General features: G+C 40.0%; 1 protein-coding gene across 2 annotated transcripts in view; it reads right to left on the bottom strand.

Annotated features, from left to right (window-relative positions):
- LOC134348861 (exocyst complex component 1-like) overlaps positions 1–23327 on the bottom strand; it is a 39970-nt gene extending 16643 nt beyond the window's left edge. For both annotated transcript variants that reach the window (XM_063052644.1, XM_063052643.1), the window contains exons 1-2: positions 22949–23327; positions 22676–22806 (exon numbers count right to left, since the gene is read on the bottom strand). In XM_063052644.1, the coding sequence (XP_062908714.1) occupies positions 22676–22806; positions 22949–23072 (255 nt within the window). In that variant the 5' untranslated portion in view covers positions 23073–23327. The remainder of the gene's footprint in view (positions 1–22675; positions 22807–22948) is intronic.
- Between the last annotated feature and the right edge of the window lie 302 nt (positions 23328–23629).

Genomic DNA, 23629 nt, shown 5'->3' with positions numbered 1-23629 from the left:
ATAGTTATAACATATAGTTAAAACAGTGCAACAATACCATAACTTGATGAAGAACAGGCCATGAGCACAGTAAAAAAGTTCAAAGTCTCTCGAAAGTCCCACATCTCACACAGATGGGAGATGGAAGAAAAATCTCCCTGCCATGCTCGACCACAGTCCAACTCTGAGTCATCCGAAAACTTCGAGCTCCAATCAGCCCTCCGACACCGAGTACCAAGCACCATCTCTGCCGAACACTTCGACCCCAGCCTCAGTCGCCAGCAGCAGGCAAAGCCGGGGTTTTTTGGGGACTTCTCTCCGGAGATTCTCGATCGCACAGTAGCAGCGGCAGCTAAGTGGGCGTTTCAGAAATTTCTCCCAATGTTCCTCTGTGCTTCTCCCGTCTGTCTCCATCAAATCAGAATTGTCCACGGCATCCTACTTACAAATCATTTCACCGGAGAGCTGCGCGCCCTATATATATGTATATACTGTATATATTTATCCTGTGCCTTACAAATTGATTCCGGAAATTCCAGCCTTGGCTGTTCTACGTCATCCCTGCCAGTGTTCTTTTCCAAGCAATTCTGATCAACTCCTCTCTCATGCCTCTGTAATTCCCTTTTCTCTGCTGTAATACTGTTACATCTGACTTTAGTTTCCCCTCAAATTTCAGGGTGAATTCAATCATATTATGATCACTTACCCTGAAGGATATTTTACCTTATGCTCTTGAATCAATTCTGGTTCATTGCACAACACCCAATTGAGAATAGCCTTTCCCCAAGTGGGCTCAACCATGAACTGCTCTAAAAAGCCATCTTATAGGCACTCTAGAAACTCCCACTCTTGGAATCCAGCACCAACCTGATTTTCCCAATCTACCTGCGTATTGAAATTCCCCATGAATACTGTAGCATTGCCCTTTGGTATGCAGTTTCTATCTCTCATTGTAATTTGTAGGTCACATCCTTACTATCGTTTGGGGGTCTGGGTCCATTTTTGCTGAGCTTCAAACATCAGGAGCTGAGGATCATTACGTTGCTGCTGAATTAAAATGCTTTGGAGTCAACTATATTGCAGATTTATAAACTCTGTTCAGCCTACATCTGGAATGTCACATTCAGTTCTGGTCACTCTAATGTATGAAGAACGTGGAGGCTTTCAAGAGGATACAGAGAAGGATTACCAGGTTACTGCCTGGGTTATAGGTCATGCGTGATGGGGAGAGATTTGACTAAGTTGGGTTGTTTTCTATGAAGTGGCAGAGGCTGATGGGAAATCTGATAGTATTTTATAAAATTATACTAGACACCAAATTGTTTTGGAACTGTTGCTTCCTTAGTAATTTTTTTGTTTATAATAGACCACTTGAAGCTGAACACAAATTTAATTTCAACTATTTATATCACATAGGAATTTGGAGAAACAAGAAAATTTTTATTGAATATAATGCGTTTGGCATAATGGTGCTGATGCTTACAATAGATAAATTAAGTTAAAAATGTTTTGTTGATGATTTTCATATGTAATCAGTGTCTGAAGAGTCTTGCATAATTAGCCAGCAATGATGGATTCTTCTTGCGATGATACTATTTCTCCATGACTGCAATATCCTAGTGAAACCTTTCACCATACTTGTCTCTGACAGCACCAAGATTTGCAGGGAAGAAGTCTAAATGGGAATGCAGAAAATTAATCTTTAGAGACATGTTGCACTTCATCGCTTTGTATTCTTGAAGCCAGCTGTCAACCAAATGCATGTAGTTCGGTGCTCTGTAGTTGAAATTTTCAACATCATCCTTGAATGACCTCTATGCGATTTACTCTGGTCCCATTTGAGATTCTTCAAATTTCCCATCATTGATGACCTGTTTGATTTGTGGCCCAACAAAGAAGCCCTTCCTGAAACATTTCATCAGTTATTCTGACTTGAATTACAGAATACACGTGGACTAAGATGTTAACTGTCCTGTGTTATCACCAGTGGGATCATCAGTTGATCTGCCACCTGTCTTCAGGAGACTTGAATTATGAATTTGAATAACAAATATTGGGAATTATTTTTAAAAATGCTACATAATAGGGAAATCTCATGGTGATTTTCAGTAACAGCCCAAAATCCATAAAATGCACCCAAAAATATTCAGGAAGCAACATCTTTGTTGTCCAGTGTTACGAGGAACGTAGAGTAGAGAGTGGTGTCTTTTTCTAGGTTCTATCACTAGAGGCCATACGTTTAATGTGAGAAGTTCAATGAGCCCCAAGTGGCCCCTCTGAACACTAAGATGTGATCTACATTACCGTTGAATTCATTGGTGAAATTATAAAATATTAGTGAGATGGTCCAAAGGAGGGTATGAGCTTTTTTACACTCAGAGTGTTGAGTGCCTAGAATCTCCTGCTAGGAATGGTAGTCGAGACAAATATGAAGAGAAACACACAAAATGCTAGAGGAACTCAGCAGGCCAGGCAGCATCTATGGAAAAGAGTATAGTCAATGTTTCTTTTGCTTGAGAATTGACACATATGAAGGGATGTTCTAGAGGCTCTTTGACTGACACATAAGTGTGCAGAAAAAGGAGGATATACATACTGATTGTCTATATTTTAAGCTCAATAAGAGATTTTCTTCTGCACAACACTTCATAAGTAGCAGATTTGAATGAATTCTGGGATATCTTAGGTTTGTGAAAGAAAATATTTAAAGAATCTTTGTTCTCAGAATAAGTGTGAAGTGGTTCATTTTGGTAGGTCAAATATGATGGCAGAATATAGTATTAATGATAAAACTCGGCAGTGTGGAGGATCAGAGGAATCTTGGGGTCCAAGTCCATAGGACGCTCAAAGCAGCTGCGCAGGTTGACTCGGTGGTTAAGAAGGCATACGGTGTATTGGCCTTCATCAATCATGGAATTGAATTTAGGAGCCGAGAGGTAATGTTGCAGCTATATAGGACCCTGGTCAGACACCACTTGGAGTACTGTGCTCAGTTCTGGTCACCGCGCTACAGGAAGGATGTGGAAACCATAGAAAGGGTGCAAAGGAGATTTACAAGGATGTTGCCTGGATTAGGAGCACGCCATATGAAAGCAGGCTGAGTGAACTCGGCCTTTTCTCCTTGGAGTGACGGAGGATGAGAGGTGACCTGATAGATGTGGATAAGATGATGAGAGGCATTGATTGTGTCGATAGTCAGAGGCTTTTTCCCAGGGATGAAATGGTTGCCACAAGAGGGCACAGGTTTAAGGTGCTGGGGAGTAGGTACAGAGGAGATGTCAGGGTAAGATTTTTACACAGAGAGTGGTGAGTGCGTGTAATGGGCAGCCAGCAATGGTGGTGGATGTGGATACGATAGGGTCTTTTAAGAGACTCCTGGATAGGTACATGGAGCTTAGAAAAATAGAGGGCTATGGGTAAGCCTTGTAATTTCTAAGGTAGGGACATGTTCTGCACAACTTTGTGGGCCGAAGGGCCTGTATTGTGCTGTAGGTTTTCTATGTTTCTATGTTTCTAAAAGAGAACAGGTGATCCAGACAAATAACTTTTCTTGAACTTCATTGTGATACTTTGCTTAAGCCTTCCATGCAGGTTTTAACTGAGCTGGTAACAGTATTTATGTTGTGATAAAATTCCATTAGCCAAGCTCTAAGTGTTTCTCATGGTAAACAAAAAAAGTCAAATTAAAAAATTATTGACTGGAATTTAAGACTTTGAAAGATTTTCTTTCCAACTAATGTCTGTTTGGAATTGTTTTCCACCATCTGTAACATAATTGCATCTTGCATAGTTGATGCTCCCTTATTCAAATATGCATTGACAAACATTAATATTAAAAACAGAAGCTATATCAATCAGCCTCACTGCACTGGAGCAGACATTGGGACTGTGGTTAAGTTTTATTATAACTGCAAATCAATTTTATAATACCCTTTCAAAACAGATTAAAACATTGACTGGCTGAAATCCATTCAAAGTGACGGTTGCTACAATTAGGTGCCATCTCTCTTCTGGTAGTATCGTCATACACACAATCAGGCCAGCTGCCCCATGCATTGTTATGCAGTGAAATGTGGAACATTTCCTCAGAATTAACTTGTGTGAGTCAGAATCAGAAACATGCTTAATATCCCTGGGTAATATTAACAAGTTTAATATTAATATAAATAAATACAGCACGCTGCAAAAGTCTTAGGCACATGTATATAGCTAGGATGCCTAAGACTTTTGCGCAGTACCGGACTTGTCAGTGTGGAGCACTTGTAAATCTGGCGGGAACACAGGATGTTGGGAATGGTGAGAGAGGAACACCACCGGAGGGTTGTGGAACAGGTGGCAGAGAAGTATTGCTGGGGCGGGAGGTGGCACGGTGCTTCCCATTCCCTTCTCCTTTTCCCAACCATGATGCCCCTCTCCCTGCCCCCTTCTCACTCCCAGTCTACAATAAAGACCCATATCAGAATCAGGTTTATTATGTCATGAAATTAGTATTTGTTTTGTGGCAGCTGTATAGTGCAATACATGAAATTACTACACTACTGTGCAAAACATTTGCACAGTACTGTATATTAAATTAACTTGAATAAGCAGTGAAAAAAAGAGAGCAGAATATAGTGAGGTAGTGCATATGGATTCATTGTCCATTTAGAAATATGATAGCAGAGGGGAAGAAGCTGTCCCTAAAATGTTCAATGTGTGTCTTCAGACTCCTGTACCTCCTCTCTAATGGTAACAATAAGAAAAGGGCAAAATTGTTAACCTAGTCTCAGAAGATGTGTACAATTTGATAAAATTCTTTTACAATTTTGCTCATTGGATTTTATTACATCTTGCCAATATATCGAGATTGCAAATCAAAACACAAAAATAGAATTTTCTGGAAACACTCAGCAGGTGAGGCAGTTTCTGTGAAAAGAGAAACTGAGCTAGTATTAACAGAATTAATAGAATTCAATAGAAGGCATACAGGAGCGAGATAGATCAGCTAGTTGAGTGGTGTCAGAGCAGCATCTTGCACTCAACGTCAGGAAGACCAAAGAACTGATGGTGGGCTTCAGAAAGGTAAGATAAGGGAACACACACCAGCTCTCATTGAGGGATCTGAAGTGGGAAGAGTGAGCATTTTCAAGTTCTTGGGTGTCAACATCTCTGAGGAACTATCCTGGGCCTTACATATTGATGCAGTTAAAAAGAAGGTATGACAGCAGCTATCAACTCTCATTAGGAGTTTGAGGAGATTTGGTATGTCACTCACAAATTTCTATAGATGCATCGTAGAGAGTATTCTAACTGGCTGCATCACCGTATTGGGTAAGCTGCAAAAAGTTGTGAACTCTGTCAGCTCCATCATGGGCAGTAGCCTCCCCAGCATCTAGGACATCTTCAGGAGCGATGCCTCAAAAAGGCAGCATCCATCCATCGCCCAAGACGTGCTCTCTTCTCAGGGAGGAGGTACAGGAGGCTGAAGGCACACACTCAGTGATTCAGGAATCGCTTCTTCCCCTCTGCCATCCAATTTCTGAATTTTTGAACCCATGAACACTACCACACTACTTGTTTTCTCTCTTTTTGAACCATTTATTTAATTTAAATTTATATATATATATATATACCATAATTTACAGTTTTTATTATTATTATGTATTGTAATGAACTGTTGCTGAATAACAACAAATTTCACGACATATGCCAGTGATATTAAATCTGATTCTGATATCTCAATTTGAAGACCGTTTATCGGACCAAAGCGTGTACGATCTGAAAAATTAACTCTGTTTCTCTTTTCACAAAAGCTACCTGACATGGTGAATGTTTCTAGAATTTTTTGCCTTTGATTTAAGAATACTGCCAAGTGCTCAAACAGACTATAGTGTCCTCACACACAAACTGTACCAAAAATAAAACTGAAAACCTCAGGCATATCACCATAAGACTATAATTCTATTAGTTCTATCAGTCTCAAGATAATCATAGAAAAGGATAGGACTGGTGAGTTTAGGGAGTTAGGCACCAAGTTAAAGGACAGGACCTCCAGGATAGCAAACATGCTACCAGTGCCACGTGCAGGCGGGTTTAGAAATAGTAAGATAGCACAGATCAACACATGGCTGAAGACATGGTGCAAGAAGGAGGGCTTCAGACTTATAGATAATTGAGCAGTTTTCCAGGGAAGGTGGGACCTGTTCTGGCGGGACGGTTTACATCTGAACTGGAGGAGGATGAATATTCTTGCAGGTAGGTTTGCTAGAGAGGCTCCTGTGGATTTAAACTAGATATATGGGGGGAGGGGAAACAGAGTGTAGGAACAGATGTAACCATATAACCATATAACAATTACATCATAATAATCACCCCATCATCCAGATCAGTAATATATATTACAAACAACATTGGACCCAGTACAGATCCCTGAGGCACACTGCTGCACACCGTCCTCCAATCTGACACACTGTTATCCACCACTACTCTCTGGCGTCTCCCATCCAGCCACTGCTGGATCCATTTTACTACTTCCATATTAATGCCTAACGACTGAACCTTCCTAACTAACCTTCTGTGTGGAACCTTGTCAAAGGCCTTACTGAGGTCCATATAGACAACATCCACCGCTTTACCCTCGTAAACTTTCTTAGTAACCTCATCAAAAAATTCAATAAGATTTGTCAAACATGATCTTCCATGCACAAATCCATGTTGACTCTTCCTAATCAGATCCTGTCTATCCAGAAAATTGTATATACCATCTCTAACAATACTTTCCATCAATTTACCCACCACTGATGTCAATCTCACAGGCCGATAATTACCAGGTTTACTCTTAGAACTCTTTTTAAACAATGGAACCACATTAGCAATACACCAATCCTCCAGCACCATCCCCGTTTCTAATGACATTTGAAATATTTCTGTCAGAGCCCCTGCTATTTCTACACTAACTTCCCTCAAAGTCCTAAGGAATATCTTGTCCGGACCCGGAGACTTATCCACTTTTATATTCCTTAAAAGTGCCGGTACTTCCTCTTCTTTAATTGTCATACTTTCCATAACTACCCTACTTGTTTCCTATACCTTACACAATTCAGTATCGTTCTCCTTAGTGAATACTGAAGAAAAGAAATTGTTCAAAATCTCCCCCATCTCTTTTGGCTCTGCACATAGCCGTCCACTCTGATTCTCCAAGGGACCAATTTCATCCCTCACTATCCTTTTGCCACTAACGTAACTGTAGAAACCCTTTGGATTTATTTTCACCTTACTTGCCAAAGCAGCCTCGTATCTTCTTTTAGCTTTTCTAATTTCTTTCTTAAGATTCTTTTTATATTCTTTATATTCCTCGATTACCTCATTAACTCCACGCTGCCTATATTTATTGAAGATCCCTCTCTTTTTCTGAACCAAGTTTCTAATATCTCTTGAAGACCATGGCTCTCTCAAACATTTAACCTTTCCTTTCAACCTAACAGAAACATAAATATTCTGAACCCTCAAAATTTCACCTTTAAATGACCTCCATTTCTCTGTTACATCCTTCCCATAAAACAAACTTTTCCAATCTACTCTTTCTAAATCCTTTCGCATCTCCTCAAAGTTAGCCTTTCTCCAATCAAAAATCTCAATCCTAGGTCCAGTTCTATCCTTCTGCATAATTACACTGAAGCTAATTGTATTGTGATCACTGGACCCAAACTGCTCCCCAACAAATACCTCCGTCACCTGCCCTGTCTCTTTCCCTAACAGGAGATCCAACCCTGCCCGTTCTCTAGTTGGTACCTCTATGTATTGTTTCAAAAAACTATCCTGCACACATTTTACAAACTCCAAACCATCCAGCCCTTTACAGAATGGGCTTCCCAGTCTATGTATGGAAAAATAAAATCTCCCACAATCACAACCTTGTGCTTACTACAAATATCTGCTATCTCCTTATGAACTTGCTCTTCCAGTTCTCGGTCTCCGTTAGGTGGTCTATAATACACCCCTATAAGCGTCACAGCACCTTTCCTATTCCTCAATTCCACCCTAATAGGTGTAGGGGCGAAGGAAGATAAAGAAAATAGTAAAGTTGTTTGCACCGTTAGTGATAAACAGAGAGTGAGAGGTGGAAAATTTCTGAAATGCATTTATTTCATCTAATCTAATCTAATATAATTTTAATGCTGGGAGCATTATAAGAAAGTTGGATGAGCTTAAACCATGGATTGATACCTGGAAATATGATGTGGTAGATATTAGTGAAACATGGTTATAGGAGGGGTGTGATTGGCAACTGAATATTCCTGGATTTAATTGCTTCAGGTGTGATAGAATCAGAGGGACAAGAGGGGGAGGTGTTGCATTGCTTGTCAGAGAAAATATTACAGCAGTGCTCTGGCAGGATAGATTAGAGGGCTCATTTAGGGAGGCTATTTGGGTGGAACTGAGGAATGGGAAAGGTGTAGTAACACTTATGGGGGTGTATTATAGACCACCAAATGGGGAGCGAGAATTGGAGGAGGAAATTTGTAAGGAGATAGCAGATATTTGTAGTAAGCACAAGGTTGTGATTGTGGGAGATTTTAATTTTCCACACATAGACTGGGAAGCCCATACTGTAAAAGGGCTGGATGGTTTGGAGTTTGTAAAATGTGTGCAGGATAGTTTTTTACAGCAATACATAGACGTACCAACTAGAGAAGGGGGATTGTTTGGATCTCCTGTTAGGACATGAGATAGGTCAGGTGATGGAGGCTTGTGTTGGGGAGCGTTTTGGGTCCAGTGATCACAATGCTATTAGTTTCAATATAATTGTGGAGAAGGATGGAACTGGACCCAGGGTTGAGATTTTTGATTGGAGAAAGGCTAACTTTGAGGAAATGCAAAAGGATTTAGAAGGAGTGGATTGGGACAATTTGTTTTATGGGAAGAATGTAATAGAGAAATGGAGGTCATTTAAAGGTGAAATTTTGAGGGTACAAAATCTTTATGTTCCTGTTAGGTTGAAAGGAAAGGTTAAAAGTTTGAGAGAGCCATGGGTTTCAAGGGATATTAGAAATTTGGTTCGGAGAAAGAGAGATATCTACAATAAATATAGGATGCATAGAGTAAATGAGGTGCTCGAGGAATATAAAGAATGTAAAAAGAATCTTAAGAAAGAAATTAGAAAAGCTAAAAGAAGATATGAGGTTGCTTTGGCAAGTAAGGTGAAAATAAATCCCAAGGGTTTCTACAGTTATATTAATAGCAAAAGGATAGTGAGGGATAAAATTGGTCCCTTAGAGAATCAGAGTGGACAGCTATGTGTGGAGCCAAAAGGGATGGGGGAGAATCTGAACAATTTCTTTTCTTCGGTATTCACTAAGGAGAAGGATATTGAATTGTGTAAGACAAGGGAAACAGGTAGGGAAGTTATGGAAACTATGATGATTAAAGAAGAGGAAGTACTGGCGCTTTTAAGGAACATAAAAGTGGATAAGTCTCCGGGTCCTGATAGGATATTCCCTAGGATCTTGAGGGAAGTTAGTGTGGAAATAGCAGGGGCTCTGACAGAAATATTTCAAATGTCATTAAAAACAGGGATGGTGCCGGAGGATTGGCGTATTGCTCATGTTGTTCCATTGTTTAAAAAGGGTTCTAAGAGTAAACCTAGCAATTATCGGCCTGTGAGTTTGATGTCAGTGGTGGATAAATTGATGGAAAGTATTCTTAGAAATGGTATATATAATTTTCTGAATAGACAGGGGCTGATTAGGAACAGTCAACGTGGATTTGTGCATGGAAGGTCATGTTTGACAAATCCTATTGAATTTTTTGAAGAGGTTACTAGGAAAATTGACGAGGGTAAAGCGGTGGATGTTGTCTATATGGACTTCAGTAAGGCCTTTGACAAGGTTCCACACGGAAAGTTAGTTAGGAAGGTTCAATCGTTAGGCATTAATATTGAAGTAGTAAAATGGATTCAGCAGTGGCTGGATGGGAGACGCCAGAGAGTAGTGATGGATATCTGTTTGTCAGATTGGAGGCCGGTGACTAGCGGTGTGCCTCAGGGATCTGTACTGGGCTCAATGTTGTTTGTCATATACATTAATGATCTGGATGATGGGGTGGTAACTTGGATGAGTAAGTATGCAGATGATACTAAGATAGGTGGAGTTGCGGATAATGAAGTAGGCTTTCAAAGCTTGCAGAGAGATTTAGGCCAGTTAGAAGAGTGGGCTGAAAGATGGCAGATGGAGTTTAATGCTGATAAATGTGAGGTGCTACATTTTGGTAGGACTAATCAAAATAGGACTTACATGGTAAATGATAGGGCATTGAAGAATGCAGTAGAACAGAGGGATCTAGGAATAATGGTGCATAGTTCCCTGAAGGTGGAATCTCATGTGGATAGGGTGGTGAAGAAAGCTTTTGGTATGCTGGCCTTTATAAATCAGAGCATTGAGTATAGGAGTTAGGATGTAATGTTGAAATTGTACAAGGCATTGGTGAGGCCAAATTTGGAGTATTGTGTACAGTTTTGGTCACCGAATTATATGAAATTTGTCAACAAAATAGAGAGAGTACAGAGAATATTTACTAAAATGTTACCTGGGTTTCATCACCTAAGTTACAGAGAAAGCTTGAACAAGTTGGGTCTTTATTCTTTAGAACTTAGAAGGTTGAGGGGGTACTTGATAGAAGTATTTAAAATTATGAGGGTGATAGATAGATTTGACATGGATAGGCTTTTTCCATTGAGAGCGGGGGAGATTCAACCAAGAGGACGTGAGTGGAGAGTTAAACACAGAACACCGTACATTACAGCACAGTACAATGTTGTACCAACTTTTTAACCAGCTCTAAGATCAATCCTACCATTCCATTCTACATAGCCCTCTATTTTTCTGTCATCCATTTGCCTATCTGAGAGTCACTTAAGTGTTCCTAATGTATCTGCCTCCACTGCTATCCTTGACAGGGCATACAAGACACCCATCACATTCCACATAAAAAACAAACCTCTGGCATTCACAATCACTTTAAAGTTATGCCCCTCATAATAGCCATTTTACCCTGGGAAAAAGTACCTGGCTGTCTACTTGATCTCTGCCTCTTATGATCTTTTACACTTCCATCACGTTGCCTCTCATTCTCCATCACTCTGAACAAAACAACTCTACCTCACTCAATCTTTTCTCATAAGACATGGATTCTAACCCAGGCAGCATCCTGTTTAATCTCCTCTGCATCTTCTCTAAAGTCTCCACATCCTTCCTATAATGAGGTGACTAAAACTGAACATAATATTCCAAGTTGGCTAACCAGGGTTTTATGGAGCTGCAATATTTCTTCACAGCTCCTGAACGTGAGTCCTCTAAGTAATGAAGGCCAACACACTATACGCCTTCTTAACAACCCTATCAATTTGTGTGGCAATATTGACGGATCAATGGATGTTGACCCCTCTGTTCTCCACACTGTTAAGAATCCTGCTATTAACTCTGTATTCTGCTTTCAAACTCAACCTTCCAAAGTGAATCACTTCATACTTTTCTGGGCTGAACTCCACCTGCTGCTTTTCAGCTCAGCTCTGAATAGAGCCATAGAGTCAGAGAAAACTTGTAATAGCACAGAGACAGGCTATTCAGCCCATCTAGTCTTTACCAAACCATTTAAACTGCCTAGTCCCATTGACCAGCACCTGGACCACAGCCCTCCATATCCCTCCCTTTCATGTACCTATTCAAGCTTCTCTTAAAGGTTGAAATCAAAATCACATTCACCACTTGTGCTAGCAGCTCATTCCACACTCTCACCCCCTCTGATTGAAGAGGTTTTCCCCCAAGCTCCCCTTAAACATTTCACCTTGCACCATTAACCCATGACCTCTAATTATAGGCCCACCCAATTTCAGTGGAAAAAGCCTGCTTGCATTTACCCCATCTATACCCTTCATAATTTTGTATGCTTCTATCAAATCTCCCCTCACTCTTCCATGTTCTGGAGAATAGAGTTCTAACCTACTCAATTTGTCCTTAATAGTGCTGCTCCTCCAGTACTCACAATACCCTTGTAAATTTTCTCTGTACTCTTTCAATCTTATTTACATCTTCCCTGTAGGTAGTTGAACGAAACAGCACACAATACTCCAAGCAACACACATAAAAGTTGCTGGTGAACGCAGCAGGCCAGGCAGCATCTATAGGAAGAGGCGCAGTCGACGTTTCAGGCCGAGACCCTTCGTCAGGACTAACTGAAGGAAGAGTGAGTAAGGGATTTGAAAGTTGGAGGAGGAGGGGGAGATCCAAAATGATAGGAGAAGACAGGAGGGGGAGGGATGGAGCCAAGAGCTGGACAGGTTATAGGCAAAAGGGGATACGAGAGGATCATGGGACAGGAGGTCCAGGAAGAAAGACAAGGGGGGGGGGACCCAGAGGATGGGCAAGGGGTATATTCAGAGGGACAGAGGGAGAAAAAGGAGAGTGAGAGAAAGAATGTGTGTATAAAAATAAGTAACAGATGGGATACGAGGGGGAGGTGGGGCATTAGCGGAAGTTAGGTAAGTCGATGTTCATGCCATCAGGTTGGAGGCTACCCAGACGGAATATAAGGTGTTGTTCCTCCAACCTGAGTGTGGCTTCATCTTTACAGTAGAGGAGGTTGTGGATAGACATGTCAGAATGGGAATGGGATGTGGAATTAAAATGTGTGGCCACTGGGAGATCCTGCTTGCTCTGGCGGACAGAGCGTAGGTGTTCAGCAAAGCGGTCTCCCAGTCTGCGTCGGGTCTCGTCAATATATAAAAGGCCACATCGGAAGCACACTGGGAGACCGCTTTGCTGAACACCTACGCTCTGTCCGCCAGAGAAAGCAGGATCTCCCAGTGGCCACACATTTTAATTCCACATCCCATTCCCATTCTGACATGTTTATCCACGGCCTCCTCTACTGTAAAGATGAAGCCACACTCAGGTTGGAGGAACAACACCTTATATTCCGTCTGGGTAGCCTCCAACCTGATGGCATGAACATCGACTTCTCTAACTTCCGCTAATGCCCCACCTCCCCCTCGTACCCCATCTGTTACTTACTTTTATACACATATTCTTTCTCTCACTCTCCTTTTTCTCCCTCTGTCCCTCTGAATATACCCCTTGCCCATCCTCTGGCTTCCCCCCCCCACTTGTCTTTCTTCCCGGACCTCCTGTCCCATGATCCTCTCGTATCCCTTTTGCCTATCACCTGTCCAGCTCTTGGCTCCATCCTTCCCCCTCCTGTCTTCTCTTATCATTTTGGATCTCCCCCTCCCCCTCCAACTTTCAAATCCCTTACTCACTCTTCCTTCAGTTAGTCCTGACGAAGGGTCTCGGCCTGAAACGTCGACTGCACCTCTTCCTAGATATGCTGCCTGGCCTGCTGCATTCACCAGCAACTTTTATGTGTGTTGCTTGAATTTCCAGCATCTGCAGAATTCCTGTTGTTTACACAATACTCCAAATTAGGCCTACCAACATCTTATAAAACTTCAACTTTAAGTTACATCTTTAAGTAAAAGTCCTAACTTGAAGAAAGACTAATTTTCATCGCATCAAACAGGAACTCTCAAAATTGATTTGGAGAGACTATTTGCAGGTAAATGTGAGAAGAACAAAATAAGCTACATATGGTGCACAACAGAGTCATATAGCTGAGAAACAGACTCTTTGGCTCACTGGGTCTGTGTTCACTATCAACCAAACTTCAGCAATAGTCCTATTTGTTACTTCCCATTGTTCCCATCAATCCCAACCCTCCCCATTCTGCCAGTTGCGGTACAGTAGGAAACTCACAGTGGCTAATTGACTTACCAGACCATACGACTATGTGCTATAATAGGAAAAACCATCACAAGGAGAGCGTGCAGGTTCCATGCACACAAGGCAAGAAGTCAGGACCTGGGACACCAGAGTTGTGAGCTATCATCTCTACTTCCTGCTGCCCCTACTTCCAATGGTCTTCCGTAATGTGATCTAAGTTATGAAGCTTGGCTCCAGAAGATGTTTTAGTGGAATGGTCTACCATAAATGGTTTATGTCTTATTGAACAAATTTAACAGCACAAGAAGAAGTTGTTGAATCTAAGAGATCCCGATTTATGCCCTAAAGCAGTGGTTCCTGACTTTTTTTACACCATGGACCAATATCATTAAGAAAGGAGTCTGTGGACTCCAGGTTGAAAACTCTTGTACTAAACCTCCCCTCTTCCTTCTTCATCTAAGCACAATAACACCGCCTTCAGTTTGAATCTTCTGTTTGAATTTACTGTTTCCATCATTCTCTTAAATTCATCCATCCATGCAAATCACTTTAATCACTCCTTGTGGTAGCATTCTAACCACCATCAGAGCAAAGAGGTTTGGCCTTGAATTTCCCACTGGATTCATTCATGACTATTTTATACTTATGGCCTTGATTCTCACCTTGGCCACAAATGGACACATTTCCTCCAAGTCTGCACTACCAAATCTATTAATAATTTTAAAGATTGCCAAGAGATTACCACAGAGCCTTCCTTCTTCTCACATATGTAGGATAGTTGAGAAAGAGGGAGAGAGAGCGAGAGGATGGGGAAAAAGGAGTGGAAAAGAGGGTAGGAAAGTGTTGAAGAGGAAGAGCAAGAGTGAGAGAGAGAGGAAAAGGGTGGGAGTGGGAGAAGGAGAGGGGGAAGGAGAGGAAAAAGGAGAGGGTGTGGGAGAGAATGAGGGAGAATGAGAGAGAGGGAGAGAGAGAGGGGGGACAGAGAGCAGAGAGAGAGAGAATATGTAATTTCAGTAAAGCATTTTCATAAAATATTTCAGCAAACAGAGCCTTGTCCATGGTCACTATCATCCCATTTACCAGCACTTGATCCATACTTTCTCTGCCTTGGCAATTCAAATTCCCATCCCGATACTTCTTGAAATGTAAAAACATTACTTGAAATGGAAGTGATTCTGATTCTGAAAGTGTACCTGAGGATTTGTTTTCTGCTGGGCTGTTACAATTTCGATGTATGCTATTAAGCAGGTGGCTCCTTTTCTATCTTCAGAGGTGCACCATATGGCTCTTCTTGCAAAATAAATTTCCTAATATTCCATATTTCTACGATGTATGAAGCTGTGCATAGGCTCATTTATAACAGTGACACCCTGACATAAGGTGACATTATTACAGGTGATATAAGATAGTCATACTAAGTTTACGTAAAACAGTATGGCACCGTGCTAAACTTTTAACTTACTCCAAGATCGATCTACACTTTCCCCTTTGTAGCCCTTTATTTTTCATTCATTTATGTGCCTATTTAAGTTTCTTAAATCTTCCTAATGTATCTGCCTTTATCATCACCCCGGTAGGATACACCACGCACCTACCCTGCTCTGTGTTAAAGAGAAACCTACTTCTGATATCCCTCTCTATACTTTGTTCCAATCACCTTAAAGTTATGCCCAAGTAAAATTAAAAGTTTAGAATAGTTCTTGCTACTTGTTTAAAGTTCCAACCAACAGGAAAAATATCACTAAGATTGAAAGAGTACAGAGAAAATTCACAAGGATTTTGCCAGGACTTGTGGACCTGAATTTTAGGGGAAGGTTGACTGGATTTGGAGTTTATTCCATGGAGCATAGGAGAATGGGAGGAGTTTGATAGTGAATAGAATAGAATCTTACTGTCATTGCTCAAGATAATGAGATTGTGGTGCTACTCCAGTCTGTGCAAAACAGATATTTACAACGCATGTGGTACGGCTTAATTAAAAAAATCCCATATTTACGTTCAACACGTGACTTTCATAGTCCGTAACACTCAAAGACCATTGGCAAGCCAGGGGGTAGCATTATTCAGCTGCACAACAGCCTTTAGGAAGAAACTGTTCTTCAGTCTTACTGTCTTTGTTTCTGTATTTCCTTCCAGGTGGCAGGAGATTGAACAGACAGTGTCTGGAATGGGATGGGTCTTTAGTGATGTTATGAGCATGAGAGGTATACAAAATTATGAAGGGTATAGATAGGATGAATGCAAGCAGGCTTTTTTCCACTGAGTTTGGGTGATACAAGAACTAGAGGTTGAGGGTTAATAATGAGAGATGAAACGTTTAAGGGAAACATCTCGACTAAGAGAGTGCAGTGAGTGCAAAGTAATGATACGGGTTCGATTTCAAAATTTAAGAGAAGTTTGAATAAGTACATGGATGGGAGCAATATGGAGCGCTATGGTCCAGGTGCAAGTTGATGGGACTAGACAGAATAACAGTTCAGCATGGACTAGATGGGCTGAACAGTCTCTTTCTGTGCGTTATGACTCTAATGATGGGCTGGGAATCATTTCTTTGTAGCCAGAAGCTTTCATCAAGGATCAAGAATTATCTTTATTTTCCATATACATTTACATGTATTAGGATTTGCTGTGGAGTGTTGACACTATAAGCAACAAAAAAAGATAACATTCAACAAATATAAAGAATAACACATTATATAAAATAATGCTAGATATATGAATATGGAATAAAATCCATATGGATTAAATGCCACCATGTACTTACAATATAAACTGCACTATAAAACATAGTTTAAAGTAGATACAATGCAATGGGGTGACTGCGGTGATGGATAGAGGGGGGCCAGTGGAGGCTAACTAGAATGGTTAATCAGATTAAATGCCTGAGGAAAGAAACTTTAAAGGTGGCATGAAGTTTTTTTTTTGTTTTACTAGCCCTATAATGCTTTCTAGAAGTAAGCTTTTGGAAAAGGCAGCTAGTGTTGGTGTTGAGTTTGGTATCCAATCCAAAATATTTCCCATTTAAAAACAGAGCTCTTGCTTTATAGAACTGAGAAACCACTACAATCGAATTTCGAGCTTGCTAACAATTATTGATTCAACAGAGAGATGGATTAGTTACCAGGAAAAGAATCAACTTTAGGAGATTACACTCAACTTCACTTGCCCCAACACTGAACTGCTCCCACAACCTACGGACTCACTTGCAAGGACGCTTCACCTCATGGTATTGATGTTTATTGCTTATTTATTTATTTATTATTTCTTTTTTTCCTTTTGTTTTATATTTGCACAGTCTTTTGCCTGCCCTTTACTGTAGTCTTTCATTGATTTTATTATCGTTATTAGATTCTCAGGGTGAACATTATGTACTTTGATAATAAATTTACTTTGGACTTCGAACTCCAAACTTCACAAAACCCACTTCTTTAGTTTGCGAGATACCCACACAAGTGTAAACCTGAGTTGACATCCATTTGGAAGGAGAGAACTCTGCAGTAGTTTCCCACCATCCTGTGGGTATACAAATTATGAGTGGTATAGACAGGGTAAATGTAAACAGGCATTTTCTGCTGATATTGGGTGAGAAATCACCCCTATAATCTGTGCTCGATCACCCCTATGAACTGTACTTTTGAAAGAGAGAGAGAGAGAGATATTTAACACCAACATCTTGTTTTGAAAAGAGAGAGAGAGATGAAGACTAACTTTTGGACTGTCACTTTAAGGCATGAGAATAACTTTTGGATTTCTGCTGAGTTAGAGAGAGAGAGAGCACCGAGCAGCTCGTAAGTCACTATGGAGACCAAGGGCAGTGTTATTTGATGGGCAATCGATGTTATAATTTCTCTGGAGTATGTTTATACTTTCTCCAAGGACATTTGCCTGCTTGTACATTTCTTACACAGAGAAGAGAAGGAGGAGTTATTTGAGAGACAGTTGGTACTCAGTACAGTGAAATAAATAGGAAGTCAGATGATAGACCTGGAGACACATGGTTTGGGACACTGAATGAGCATTGTTGTGCCCGCAGAAAATGTGGGTTTTTGGAGGATCGATCAGGCGGATCGATCAGTGGCTCTTGCAGTGAGGAAAAGGAGTGACCGGTGGGGAGTTGGCCATGTGTCCACCTTTGCCTGGGTTGATAGCTCCACCACAGAAAAACAGTCTCCTTTGTTGTGGTCACAGTTGGTGACTTTTAAAGGATTTTGGAGGACAATGAGAAGATCGACGGTGTCAGCTCAACTGAAGACTCAAATCTCTCCCTAGCTCTCTCTCCATCACTACTCAACTCAATACCATGAACTGAACTGAACTTTATTCATCATTGTAAGACTATCTATTTACCCCTAGATTTGAAGAAGCTTGGTTTTCATATATATTTCCACAGTTACTGATTTACTTACTTATATATAATCATTGCTAACCTGTTTGATTTATCTACATTTATATTACTGTATTGCATAGTTACTAATAAATAATATTAGTTAATAGCAATACTGCACTCCAAAGTATTTTCCATCTCTGCTGGCTCTTTAACCCATTACAGGGCACGTGACAAGGGTGAAAGATGAAATGTTTAAAGGGAACATGAGGGGGATCCTCTTCACTCAGAGAATGGTGAAAATGTGGACGAGCTATCAGCAGAAGTAGTGGATATGGGTTCAGTTTCAATATTTTAGATAAGCACATGTATGGAAGGGGTATGGAGGGCTATGGGTTGACGGGACTAGACAGTACAGTAGCTTGGCAAGGACTAGTTGTGCCAAAGAGGCTCTTCTGTGTTGTGCTCTGTGAATATGATTGTATCCTTCAACTAACAGTGGGAAAGTGAAAGTGATAAACGGGACACAGAGGTAGTTTTCAAAGTTCACAAGTCTGGTCAGTTTACTCTGTAACTCAGATGGGTATTAGTATTCAGTCTGAGGTGTGGTACAAAGTTTAACCCCAGGGGTGAAAGGGTCTATATCAGAACAGATGATCAATTTATCTTTTGTGTCCTGCCTGTGTAAAAGGGTAAGTTTGGAGAAAAATCATCCTGTCCCAGCTGCCAGAAATTGTGTTAAAGCACAACACCACCCTCAATTTCCTTTACCTCTGGGTCTTGGAAGCCTCTTCCATGTATAGGCTAGGACTTTATTCCCTGGAGCATAGGAGAACGAGACGAGATTTGACAGAGGTGTACAAAATTATGAGGGGTAGAGATTGGGTGGTGGGGTGGAGATATGTCTCGACTAAAGCAGGTGCAAAGATGCTCTTTCCCTCTACTAGCCTGCAGGATGAGCTATAACACCTGCTTAGCCACCCGATCGAGGTCATGTGAAGCCATGGGAGGATGTGGTGGATGGTCGTATGAGCAGCTGGTGCACATCACAAGTGTTGCTTATGCAGCCACTGACACTAGGCAGACAACTGATAATAGCCTGTCGTGTAAAGACACTGCCCAGAAGAAGGCAGTGGCAAAGCATTTCTGGAGAAAAATTTCCAAGACCAGTCATGGTCATGGAGACCGTGATCACTCACATCATATCAGACCAGTAGAACCCCACAGCTGCCTGTCAGGAGTTTGTACATTCTCCCCTTGACCACGTGGATTTCCTTCCGGTTCTTTGGTTTCCTCCCACAGTGTAAAGACATACCAGTTGGTAGGTTAATTGGTCATTGTAAATTGTCCCGTAATTAAGCTCGGATTAAATTGAGGGACTGCTGGGTGCATGACTTGAAGAGCCAGAAGGGCCTACTCCGTGCTTTATCTTAATAAATAAACAGGACATAATGATGGTGATGATAGGTAAGGTTAATGCAAGCAGCCTTTTTTCACTGACGTTAGGTTAAGGTTCCTATATAAAGGTTCCTGGAGGTCATGATAAAACCTGCCCAACAGATTACTCTAAGGCTGCTGTCTTTTATAATTTTTTAATGGAATTTTTACCTCCATGGAGTGGAATCATCGCTCACTTCTCATCCCACGTTCATTAAATCCAGTAGTGATTTAACTTTAGTAGAAAATTGTTTAAATTTTTTATATCTTTTCTGTCCTACCCCATCAATTTTGGGAGGTTAAGACTCATACAATAATTTGCATCTCACTTCCACACACACACACACACACACACACACACAGACACAAATTTTCTCCGAGAACTAAATGAACATACTGGAATTAATTAGATAATTAATGCATTATGGGTGTGTGATAGCAAGAACTTTTAATTAGGTAACAGCTTGTCACAAACTCAGCATGTCTCATGGCTTTACAACCAGCAATTTGAAAGAAAAACAACTACTGCTTATATACCTCTTTTGCAACTCACGATGCCACCCCAAATCAAATGCCTCTCTACATTAGGGACTTACCTCTGAATATTTTCCCTCCTCTTGGCTGACTACTGATAGCTTGCAAGAACTACAGAGGAAATATCCAGCAACCAAGTTGGATAAAAGCAAAATCCAGTATTTAGAATCTAAACACAACAACTTGCTGAAAACCCCTGGCAGAGAAACTGGTTGAAAACATGTGTACAGAATTATAGAAAGTTATAGTACAGATGAAGACCATTCAGCCCATCAGAAACTGAATCATATTAATTATCACTGACATATATCACAACGTTTGATGTTTTGTGGCAGCAGAACTGTGCAAGAAGTTAAAAATTGCTCTAAGTTACAATAGGAAATAAAAGAGGTATAGTGAGGTAGTGCTCATGGGTTCATGGACTATATAGAAATCTGATGTCGGAGGGAGAAGAAATTGCCATTAAAATATTGAGCATGCATTTTCAGATGCCTGGCAGCAAAGGGCATTTGAGAATAATTCCACTTCCTAGCACTTGTTGCATATTTCTCCTGGTTCTAGTTCTTCAAAGTCAAAGTAAATTTATTTTCAAATAACGTATTTATCACATATGTTGAGATTCATTTTCTTGCAGGCATTTACAGGAAAATAAAGAAACACAATAGAATTTATGAAAACTATACATGAATAAAGATTGATAAACAACCCATGTGCAGAAGAAGACAAATTGTGCGGAAAAAAAATGGACAGACATACAGATAAATAATGCTGAGAACTTGAGTTGTAGAGTCCTTGGAAGTGAATCTGTAGCTTGTGGATTCACTTTAGTGTTGGGGTGACTGAAACCATCCATGCTGACTCAGGAGCCTGTTATTTCTATGGTAATAACTATTCCTGGACCTGGCGGTTGGGGTTTGAAGCTCCTGTACCTCCTTCCTGCTGACAGCAGCGAGAAGGGAGCATAACCTTAATGATGGACCCTACTTTCCTGTGGGAGTGCTCAATAGTATGCTTGATGGTAATAATCAATTGGACATTGAAATAAGGTATAGAGAAGTAAACAAAATAAGGGCTTCTGCCTTCATCACCCTTTCAGACGGTGACTTCAAGTCTCCCACCACGCTTTGGATTAAATGAGTGTTCCAAAGCTCCCCTCTAATACTTGTAACAATTTCATTAACCCACATCAGCTGGTTATTGACCATTCTACTGAGGTACTTCCATTTCATGCTGTCTGAATCAGTCCCAATTAAATATCCCTTCAGTCTCCATCTTTGAATTAAAAAGAAATCCATTTCAATTGTTAATTCCTCGTGCATCAAACTTCTCCATTTCTGAGTACATACTGGTAACTTAAGTATTATTTGCTAAAAATGAATCATTTTCTGCATTGCAAAACAATCTTCATTAAACAGGGAAAAGTAGAGTACCTAACCATTTCCATTCCAATACATCACACTGTACATAAACTTTGAGACAGACGTTGAAGCATTCTTAAGATATGCAATCTTTGAACTCAATAAGCAATTTATTAAAATAGTAATATAACACATCTGAAAAATTAGCAATAAATATTACAGAATAAAAATAATCAATATCTTCATACTCAGTGATCTCCGATTCTCTTCCTGTTAGAAGCTATTCCTAATTCCTTTTGCGATATGAATTGTCACTATAGATGCATAGATTCCAATAAGAATTTAAAATATTACATTGCTGTGTAATTGCATTGATCAGTGCTCTACTGAAAATTCAATTACTAAATCAGTTTATTTCATTTCAAAATGTTGAATTAATAAATCAAAATGTATACAGAACAATATTTTAAATAGTTCAGCCTCTAGAATGACTTATAGTGCTAACAGAAATTTTAAGATAAAAAATTCTTCTTAAAAATAAAGCAGCTTTTTTACAAATATTATCTCAATCTTTGTCACAGTATACTGGAGCTGATCTGCCTTCACAATGAAAGCAGAATTGTTATATTGTAAATTCTGTTATAATAATTCCTTCATTGTAGGTAATGTTCCCCTGCTCCTGCAACAAATACACTGAAGAACTATAACCTTGGTAAAATGACCCTTTTTACTATGAATTACTTTGTTAGACTACGCTAGCTGATGTTAATAACATATAATCGTACATCTGAATGATAGTTTGTTAACTGAATGTTAAAAACAATAAATTATGCTACTTATGCCTGTGGTGTTACCTACCGATTCCCAAGACACACTTTGATGACTTATAACATATCTTCCTGATCTCCAGTCCTGTCATTTGAAGTTATTTGCCGCTGTATTTCTGTCTGTTTTATGGGGATTATTTCTCACAAGTTTTCAGTAAATCACCACAGAAAATTGAACGGACCTGCATTCTACATTATCAACATTAGCCACTTGTGTAAAAAATGGTACGCGCCTATTGTAAACAGACACCTCTGAGAAAATAATTAACCAAAGTACATGAGGTATACATAATATTCCAGTTTACACTAAAAGCAAGCACCCTTAGGTATGCAAGATTTGGATTAATATATTAATATTTATTCATGGTCGATTTGCTACATCTTACTTTCTTAACCCCTTTCCACAAAGAACATGACGCAACTCTTTGAAACAAGATAGGAAAGGATAAGAACTGTAAACCTTACTGAAGTTGCATCTTTTCCGTCCACCAGTGTTAGATCGTCTAGGTACCAGACCTTCTGAGTTACGAATGTCTCTTTAAGGCCATGACTTAAGATTTTTAGAGAAGTGATATGCACCTCTTCATCTCTGGTGACTAAAATTTTTAGAAAGAAGACATTGCAGAGAAAGTTATAACATCAAAATCTTGCAATGGTTTAAAAGATCCATAAATCATTGCACAATGAAAAGGTTTAACTTGATTAAATAGTAAGACATTGCTTTGTTTCATTGACTACCTGTAATGCATAAGACGTAATCTTCATTTTCTTCAGATATCTGAATTGGCAGAATGTGGATCAAGCGTTCTCCTTTTGGACCAAAAACATTCTCTTGAAGCATTGCCTTCCGTATGGATGTCATTTCTGTTACAGGTGAAATGATTTGGCACTCTCCTTATGCTTCGGTGAGAAAGATACATTTTACTATTCAAAGGAGTTGTAGTTAGAGCGTGCTGAGAGCTATACATAAAATTGTATTGGCTTGGGGAAAAAAAAGGAGATAAAAAGTACTGCACTTTGAAGTGATGAGACCCATTAACAATCCATTAAATTCTGGACAATGAAGTAATGAGTCTGTGGATTGTTTAAAATGTTTGGTTGGGAGGGCAGTCCGTAACCTGAGATTACACATCGATTGTCAAAACCAGGCAGAGGCCAGTCCAAGCAGAGACAGAAACTGAAAGTGGAATGACGGATGCCTAAGTATCCTAACCCATTTCCAAACATGAGCTGCGTAAACGGGAGCTGCCAACAATCTGCATTAACTGAATGGCTTGTTGTTATTCCTGAGCATTTAATGCAGAATGATGGTGTCAATGATGCAGATGGAATTAGTTAGAGATGAACTCTACTTCCTGGAATGTATGCGGATTAAAAACATTTAGTCCAGACTGTTAGCTCAGGTCTCGGGAGAATTCA

The sequence above is a fragment of the Mobula hypostoma genome, chromosome 7, assembly GCF_963921235.1.
Source record: "Mobula hypostoma chromosome 7, sMobHyp1.1, whole genome shotgun sequence".
NCBI classification, from domain to species: Eukaryota; Metazoa; Chordata; class Chondrichthyes; order Myliobatiformes; family Myliobatidae; genus Mobula; species Mobula hypostoma.
This window is presented reverse-complemented; position numbering and strand designations above follow the sequence as displayed.